The 9,512-nt window shown below is 41.9% G+C and overlaps 1 protein-coding gene across 4 annotated transcripts in view; it reads right to left on the minus strand.

Annotated features, from left to right (window-relative positions):
* Nucleotides 1–9,512, minus strand: part of NUSAP1 (nucleolar and spindle associated protein 1) — a 67,194-nt gene that overhangs the window by 23,628 nt on the left and 34,054 nt on the right. For 2 of the 4 annotated variants that reach the window (XM_024732590.1, XM_024732589.1), the window contains exons 1-2: nt 9,309–9,489; nt 2,542–2,610 (exon numbers count right to left, since the gene is read on the minus strand). In XM_024732590.1, coding sequence (XP_024588358.1) covers nt 2,542–2,610; nt 9,309–9,401 — 162 coding nt within the window. In that variant the 5' untranslated portion in view covers nt 9,402–9,489. Of the gene's footprint in view, nt 1–2,541; nt 2,611–9,308; nt 9,490–9,512 lie in introns of those variants that run through there. The other 2 variants (XR_003001452.1, XR_003001441.1) reach the window with 1 other exon arrangement.

Raw genomic sequence — 9,512 nt, forward strand, 5'->3', positions numbered from 1 at the left:
ACTGCAGATATTAGCATCCTTATACTTTCCTTCACCTCCTGTCCTTATCTCAACTTCTGTCATCTATTCTTTAAGTTGTTAACATTTATAGCTTGTTATGTAACCTTAATTGAATCGTCTGTGTAGCTTGATTCCAGGAGTTGATAATTCAATAGGTTATTGTAAGACATTTTTCAAGGCTTTCATTTGTTTTCTGTATCATGTTTCCTTTAGGGTCATCTTCTTCCTTACAGAGAAACCTTCCAGCATTTTAGACGGTAGTAGACAACTGGTACTCTGCACGTGGAAGTAGGGAATAAGAGGGCTTTGCATCCTGACTTTTCAGTCCATTTCAGTATGGTGACTGGACCCTACCCTCTGAGAGTTAATTTAGTTACCTGGGATTTGGTGAGGCCTAAATATCAGTGTTTTTAAAAAGCTCCACAAATGATTCTCCCACACTTCCTGGGTTGAGAACCACAATATAAAATAAATGTTTTGGTTGTAAAAGAATAAGGAGGCTTAAAAAATAGAAGGTTTTTAGACGGAGGTGAAATATTACAGAAGAATAATAGTTCTAAGTGATCTAAGACCCAAGGTATACCCAAAGAAGGGGATGGCTAATGAAGAGTGGAAAAGAAAGTCACAGGACTTAAGGAACAGGGAGGCAAGGGTAGTAAGGGACATCCAGGTGGACCTTTGAATTCACCCAAGGTAAGGTCAGGACAGGAGATGATGAGCCAGGCAATGAGACAGTGAACACTGGAAAGCAACAAGGAAGTCAACAGATGAGAGATGAGAATTGGTGAGCCTGAACTCAAAGGAGCAGGGATATTTACGTGAGAGTAGAAAGACACTATCTGAATCCTACTTTCCAACTCCCTGGATAGTCATGAAGAAGAAGAGAGGAAAAAGAAACTGTTCTCACTACAGAAGTGTAACCGTCAGGTTACACATATTGCTGGAGTACAGACACACTTTAAAAGTACTTATTGCCCTCTTACCCCCATTAACACAGTACAGAAGAGGTTCTATAACTGGTTTAGAAATCTATTAACATGACTCCCAGAGATGTCTTGTTTTAACCCCGCACGCCTTAACCAGGGTATGTTAGTTTGGGAGGCCAGCAGTGATCAGGTAGCATATGTTCATTCCTGAACGTACCATGATGTAACTGTAAAGACTTGTATAAGCCCAAGACTGAAGTGGCACAGCTGGTTCGGCGAGTCCCCAGCACACAGTCAGACTAACCTACATACAGAGCTGCTCCAACTCATATAGTTAAGGCTAATCTACAGAGGGAGAACAAGGCATCCAGAAGGTCATGCTCCTTAGATGTGACCCACACCTGTGTACTTCCCTAGGTGACGATTTGGAGGTCTGGAGGCTTACCCATCTGTCTGTCCTTGGTAATATTACTGATCTCTTTGCCATGTATTTGGACTGTGCTGACTCCTGCAGCTTTAGATAAACTGTCTATGTCAGTTCCTTCCACCAACCTAAGCTCACTATTGACAGATTCACCACTTAGGAATTCTATAGCTGACCAAATTTTGATTATCATCCTGCTCTTGTGAAAGTTTTTCAAAATGGAATGGCTCTTGAGATGCTGAATTTCAAACATGATAGATCATTTTAAATTTAGCCCATCAATTACCACCCAAAGTAAAATCCTGATTTCAGATGGCACTACGATATGTATCCTTAACCATGAAAAACTTTTTAATTAAAATATCTATATTGATTTAGTTGATATAGAAACTTAAAGGAATCCAAAATCAATTTTGTTGTCTATTTTATATTAATTAAACCTGGAATCAAAAAGAATTTTGAGCATTTAAAGTTTTTAAATGTTTATAACCTGGAATACAGAGAATTACGGAGTCTATAAAGACAGAGAGAAGGAATTCAGATGCTCAGTTCATATTTACATTTACCTTCATTTCAAGATATATAATGGATGCCCTCCAAAGCCCAGTTCCTTAAGGCCTTTCAACATTTTCCTGTATTTCAAGTTAAGAATGAAGCATTCATTGATCATTTAGGTGTTGAGACTTGTCAGAACTCTTTGGGGTGGGTCTGAAGCAGCCATGACAACTGCTCCCTCCCATCAGCAGTGGTTTAGTTTCCCACAAGTCACTTCCACAGTCCCTACTTCATGTGATTCTCACAACCCTCAATTCAGCAGAAAATATGTTATTTCCATTTCAAAGACCAGGAAACTAAGAATAAATGATTTGAGTTTTCCAAGGTCACACATACAAAAAAGACAGAGCTGCTACTTAACTGGGTTTTTCTGACCTCAAATCCAGTTCCCTCCCTATTCACACCATTTGGCATACATGTGGCAACTAGTAATTAATCTTTGCCTTTGTATGAGAACATCTTATTCAATAGATTACAGAGGCAGCTTTGTCATTTATAAGAATTATGAAAGGATTTACAATTACCAATGACAATCTCTTTGGTAACAAACAGCATGTCTTAAGTCATAACCAACTGTGTTTATCATTTATTAACTGATTGTTTTGTTATTTAATAGGTGATGAAAATGTTACTTACCTGATTCTCATTTTCTTTTCTAGCTTCATTTTTAAGGTGGGCTTTTAAGGCTCTTAACAACTTGTCTGCCTGCAGAAAAGTTTAAAGACCTTATCAGTAGAGCCAAAAATCAAATAAGCACAAAAGATTCATTGAACATTTTCTCCTGTTCTTGTACTCATCAAATGTCATCCAGGCAGGCTAGGAGTAGGGTAACCAAGATAGAAGGGGTCCCTGTCTGCACAGATTTCATGGCAGAAGCCAGAGAGGAAAGTGGCTATTATAGTACAGTGGGGTAAATGCCCACATGAGGAAGCTCAGGTGTCGTGTGAGAACACAGGTGGGCTGGGCCACCAAAGCCTGGACCGCTAGGGTAGACTTCAGTAGGTAAGTGGACATGCCAGTCCTAAGACAAAGGTGTGAGGTCACTAGCTGCTGAGGCTGAAGGACAAATAGGAGAGAGTGGGACATAGGGAAAAGGGTAAAGAAATAGCATGGGAAGGTAAATGTGTGGAGTTTGAAGAACTAAAGTTTAGTGTGGGCTGAAGCAGGGAGCTGTTGGAGGGGATGGTGAGAGAATGTTGGGAAAGTGGGCCTGATCCTGCTAGGCCTACTAAGCCTCTAAAGAGTATGAACTTTACCCTCGGGGCAAAGGCAGTCTGCAGAGTTTGCAGCAGGGCAGTGGGTGACCAGTTTTGCATTACTCAGGATGATTACTCTGGCTGTATAATGTGCAGAATGCATTTGGTGAGGGCAAGATGGAAGACAGGGCAAGGGCCAGGAGGCTGTTGTAGGAAGCCAGAGACGACTTCGGCCTGAGCTAGAACGGGACTGAGGCCACATGGATGAATTAAAAACTTTCCTAGGAAGTAGAATCAGTGTGAATGTGAGGGTTGAGGAACAGGGAAATTTATCATGCCTACGTTTCTGGCTTGGGCAGCTGGTGAAGCACGTGTGGAGGCGTGAGGGGGTCCTAAGATGGGGAAGGCCAACGGCGCCGCCTTAGGAGGATGGCTACAGGTCCCCGGGGGAAGGCAACTCCTAGCTCCTCCTTCCACCACAGGAGAACTGCCCTTTCCGTTCTTTCCTGAAAGAATACTAATCTGATGGGTTATGTTTTCCTGTGCTTTCAAAGCTCAAGCACATGGCTGGGTTCTCATTCCCTCCTCTTCCACCAGCCATACAGTTGAGAGCCAGAGAGTTTCTTCTCAAGGGGGGCCCAGCCACCAGGCTCGTCTCTTCTCTGCTCCTACCATTTACCATCAGCCACATGTTCAGGTGAGAATGGCAGAGATCCCGATTTGGTTTGGGCTTCAGGGCACAGGAGATGCTGTGCTCAGGATGTGAGTTTTACCAGAACACTGTGCATCAAGATATCAGGCACCACACCGGCTAGTAGTAATAAAGGAGAGACCTATTTTCTACTTGCTGTTGTTTCTGGAACCTCTCTTCGGGTCTTCTCTGGGAAGTGAGTGATTGGCAGGGCAGAATTTAGGCATTCTTGGTTCTTCTTTTTTTCCTCCCTCAATCACGTTACAGAGGTATGACTGACATACAAACAGCTGTCGATATTTAATACATATAAATTGATATGCTGGGAGATCAATATACACTTGTGAACCCATCATCACTGCCTTAATGTATCACCTCCAAGTTTCCTACTGCCCCCTTTGGATTTTTTTTTTGGTAGTAAGAGCCTTTAACATAAGATCTAACCTCTTAGCAAATTTTAAAGTATTGTTAATCATAGGCTCTATGTTGTACAGATTTCTAGAACATCTTAAAATGCCATGAAAACCTCAAATATGCAACAGTGATGAAATGAAGGGCCTGTGGCAGAGCCAGGTGAGGGCATACAGCAGGAGGAATGATGGGGGGTGATGTTTGGGGGAGCTGAGCTGGAGGTGCCGATGTTAGCATCAGCACATTTTCATGCACTACCTCAACAACCTATTCCAGGCACTGGAGAGACAGTGGTGAGCAAAACAGAAAAGGTCTCTGCCCGCCAGGAACCTCTAAAGGTAGACTACTGGGGAAACACCCTATTAACCAAGTAAGCAAAAATAAATGGTATGACATTAGGTGCTAGGAAGCAAAAACAAAACTGGAGGCTCAGGGTAGAGGCAGGGGAGGATAACCTGCGTTAGGATGGTCAGGAAAGGCCTCTCAGAGTTGGTGACTTTTGAGCTGAGATGTGAATGAGGCAGTAGGTGAAGATGCAGGGGAAGAGCATTCCCAGCAGAGGGAACACAAAGCCCAGAGATGGGCTGGTGAATTTGAAGGACAGAGAGAAGCCAGTGTGGGGAGCACAGTGAACACTGGGGTGAGTGGAGGGCAGGGAGACCAAAGAGGTGACCTGGGTCAAGAAGAGGGTTACCGGCCACAGCACGCAGTGTAGATTTCTTCCTTCTAACTAAAATTTTATTATAAAAATGTCGAGTCTATAAAAAGGCAAAATAGTCTAGTAAACACTGATACTCCTCATGTAGATTCAGCAACCCTTAATATCGTCTCATATTTGCTCTCTTTCTCATTCATAGGTATTTCTTGCCAGGCTGGTTGAAAATAAGTTCCAGACATCATGATACTTTACCACTAAATACATCAGCCATATCTCCTAAAAATAAGGGGATATTTTCCTATATAACCTCTAATGCATTACCTAGGAAAAGTAATAATTTTCTAATATCCTTTGATACATAGCCTAAAATCAAATTTCCTCAATTGTCTCCAGTTTTAGCTTAAAAAAATTTTTTTTCCCTCCAAATCAGGATCAACCCAAGATTTTCACATTACATTTGGAGAAGTTTGGATTTTATTTTAGGTGTGAGGAAAATTTGACGAGAACTGAGCAGAAAAATGACATATTCTAAGTTTCAACTATCACCCAACTACCAAGAGAATACTATTTTAAGGCAAGAGTAGAGGCAGGGAGACCAGCAGACAGCCTGAAGCAGTGGTCAAGAAAGGAGGGTGTCATGGCCCAGGTTTACAGCACTGGAGATGGCACAAAGGCCAGATTTCAGGTGTATTGATACTTGGGAGGAAGAGCTCACCAGGATGGATGGGTGTGGGCAGTGAAGGGGGGAATCAATCATTTACCGACACGGGGAATAGATCTTCATTGTTTTGACCTGATCATGCTGTTTACGATGCACTTAAATGCACAAGTCAGCAGATGAGAGGTCTTACTGAAGATTTGGATTTGGGGGTCATTAGTTCCAGGTGAATCTAAAGTTCTGAAAATGAATAAGATCACCAAGGGAGAAGCACAATTAGAGAAAAGAAGGCCCAAGAGAGAACCCTGGGATACGCCACATTTAGAGATTTAGCAGAGGAGGAACTAGCAAAGGAGACTGGAAAGAAGTGCTAGCAAGGCAGGAGAAAACCAAATATCAAAGAAGTCTAGAAAAGGAAGTGGTCTGAGCAGAAGGGAGGGTTCAATCACGCCAAATGCTGCTGATGGCAGGTGAAGATAGATAGAGATGGACCACAAGCTTTGCAAGGTGCAGGGCATGGTGGCCTCAAAAACATCAATTTCAGTAGAAAAGAACAGAGAAATTGGGCAGTAGATAAAAGACGTGGGTCAGGAGAGGGGTTTTGTTTCTTTTTTAAAAGATGGATGACATTAAGATTTGATTGGGCGCATTATGGAAATGAGCCAGCAGAGTGAGGGAAACTGATGCAGCGGAGAGGAATAACTGCAGGAGTGTAGCCTCAGAGCGGGGAATGGGATCTCCAGCACAAACAGCAAGGCTGCCCTTAGGCACAGCCTTTTACCATAACATATAACAGGTGGAAGGCAAAGGATACGGGGACAGGTGGGTCTGGTAATGGAAAGATGAGGTAATTCTCAGTTTAATTGCATCTATGTTTCTATGACCTATGAGGCAAAGTCATCAAGTGATGGAAGGGCGCCAATCTAAGGTGAGAAGATATGAAATAACTGTCCTCAATAATGGGAAAATTAATGACTACCAAGGAAGTGTAGGAGAATCAAATAAATCATAAATTAAATTTATGGTCACATTTAAATTAAGTTCAGTCAACAAAGTTAGGGGATTTTCTCCAGCCAGGGTCAGCTGGTTAGTACAGGCAAGGATTAAGCACATAGCCTGTTTAATCAGGTGTGGAGTTTTGCCAGGTGAGGGAAGGGAGCTGCAAGAAGGTAGAAATAGTGGTAGTTTTATAATTGAAGCTTGCAAGAGTGAGAAAAGGACCCTGGTCGTACAATAAATCTTAGTAACTGACTCCTTCATTTTGCCTTACCATGAAGAGTAGTGTCTCACTATTATATATAGAATGGATAAACAACAAGGTCCTACTGTATAGCACAGGGAACTATGTTCAGTATCCTATGATAAACTATAATGGAAAAGAATATGAAAAAGAATATATATGTATAACTGAGTCACTTTGCTATACAGCAGAAATTGACACAACATTGTAAATCAACTATACTTCAATAAAATTTTTTTTAAAAAGAGTAGTGTCTCAAAAGAAAGTTAATATTTTCTCTTCTAAATTTATTTTGAATTTTGTCATACTGGTGAAATTTACTTAAATCTTATTCTGTTCAGTTTTTTAAAAAATCAAATCTTGATAATTTCTTAGAGCAATTTATTCAATTTTTTTGCTATGCACTTAGAATTTTAAAAAGGCAATTGATTTAACGAGCTCTTAAGCTGTACCAACTGTAACTTAAAACATTTTAATTATGGAAGATTTCAAATGTGTACAATGAACCCCCATGTATCTATCACCCAGTTTCAACAGTTATCAACATTGTGCTGTTCTTACTTCATCTAGTTCCCCCTCTTTTTCCTGGAGTATTTTATAGCAGATCCCAGGCATCATAACATTCTACCTGTAAATATCTGGCTAAGAGGTAAGGACTTTAAAAAAAAAAAAGAAGCATAACCACAATACCACCATCATATGCAACAAAATTAACAATACCTTAATATAATTTAATACCTAGTCCAAGTTTAATTTTCTCCCATCATCTCAAAGGTGTCTTTTTGTAGTTGGTTATTAGAATGCTTCGTATAGTCAAATTTGTCTGGGAAAGAGCACCTCTAACAGATATCTGTTGACACCTACTATGCACCAGATGCTGTATGCTAGGCAAGCAATGAGGTCTGCAGTGACACAAAATACTGTACTATACCACTTATATGAAAACAGGTGATTAAATGGCTACCCCAATCAGGTTCCTCAAGAGACAATGATAGGTGGGACTTTCAGAAGAAGATCGAAGTTGCAACAGTTCTTCAGGGATCTAAAAGGTTGTGGGGCCTTCATGTTAGACAGAGTGCCGAACTCAAGTAGGAAACCTCCATAGTAACTCTTCACAAAGGAGTTACCCTCTGGTGCATTGTTCCAGTGCTCCCAAGAAGCAGTTGTAAATAGTAGCTCTGAATAAGTATCCAACGCCTCCCAAATAAAATGTACTGCACTTAGTGTTGTAAAGACTTCCAAGGTGGATGGATGAGATCCCTGTTCAAGGAACTTAACGTTTAGTAGAGAACGTATCTACACAAATAACCACAGTGCCAGGTGGAAGCCTGCAAGTGCTCAGAAAAACTACTTGAAATTATACTGCCTTAAAGGCACAGAGGGTTCCTAGGATCACTCGGGTGGTGGACCTGTGACCAAGGGAATGAAGAGGAGGGGACGAGGTGCCAGGTCAGTGATGACATTTCAGTTGGACTGTGATGAGTAATTGGAAATTATTCATGCAGATAAAGAAGAGGGAGAGAGAAGGGGATTTGAGGCCAAACGATTAAAATTAGCAAAGGCAGAAAGATGGACAAAGGTGCCAAGTGTTAAGGCACCAGGATAGTCTGGATGCTGCACTGGATAAAAGATTCCAGCCAGATTGCAAAAAAAAATTTAAGAGATTTAAACCAAGGAATTAAGATTTTGTTTATGAAGTATTGAGGAGCCATTAAATACTATAGCTCAGAAATATCTCCAAAGATAGCCCTTTATCATTCAGCCCCAACAGGTGCATGGGCCCTGATTATTTTGTTTAAACCACTTAAAAACATCTGTGAGGACTGATTTAGGTATTCACTCCGTGTAAATACCACAGCTTGCAGAACAAAACTCCAGGGTACACGTTAATATGATGTGGGAAAATAAAATATAGAGAACCCCAATCCTGAATTGAACCCTTACATTTTCCCCCAAACGTTCTGAAGTCTCAAAGACCTCACCGGTTTTGAATAGAACACTACCACAATAGTGATCAATAGAGGAACGATCCGACTAAATCAGGGCTGAGTTGTAAAAACTTATCCACGGGGGAGGTCCCCTAAAAGTCATCCTTTCTTCCAGGTCCCCCATTTAAGTAGATTTGGGGCGCTGTTACAATTTACAGAAGTGTTAGCTGTTTGGAGTTTTCCAAAAGCCAAGGCAATTATTTCTGCGACTGCCTAACAATTAAGCGGCATTTAGATGCAGCATTCCTTTAGCTCTCTGGGCCTGCGTTTCCTAACTGATGCCCTGGTATAAGTATAACTGAGTACTTCCAATAAAACGAAACCAAACAAACCCTTTTGGAGTCGGTGTCTTTGTGAGTCCCCAGGAAAGTCAGCCTCAACATAAGGTGAAAACTATGGCTCCCTGTCGGTTTTGCAGAGTTAGTGGGACCCTTCTGTGAACCAAATCTACCGCCCCACGGCCGGGACAGCAGCCTCAGCCTTTGGAATTCCCGCTCGGTCCCCTCCCACCGCGTCTCGTAGAGGCCGCTCGTCCTACCCCACCCGCCACTTGCCTCGTACCCTCAGGTTAGCCCGGAGGCCCAGACTCTTGGCCAAGTTCTGCAGGTCACTGTACTTGAAGGAGTCCAGCTCCTCCAGGGAGGGGACGGTCATGGCGAACTGCAATCCAGGCGACCTCGCAGAGGATCGGTCCTCCACTCCCAAAAACGCCGTTCAAAACTCTGGCGCCGCTCTAAGCGTTGACCAAACTGAATGTTACAGAGT

The sequence above is a fragment of the Neophocaena asiaeorientalis genome, unplaced genomic scaffold (assembly GCF_003031525.2).
Source record: "Neophocaena asiaeorientalis asiaeorientalis breed wild unplaced genomic scaffold, Neophocaena_asiaeorientalis_V1.1 scaffold119, whole genome shotgun sequence".
Classification (NCBI taxonomy): Eukaryota; Metazoa; Chordata; class Mammalia; order Artiodactyla; family Phocoenidae; genus Neophocaena; species Neophocaena asiaeorientalis.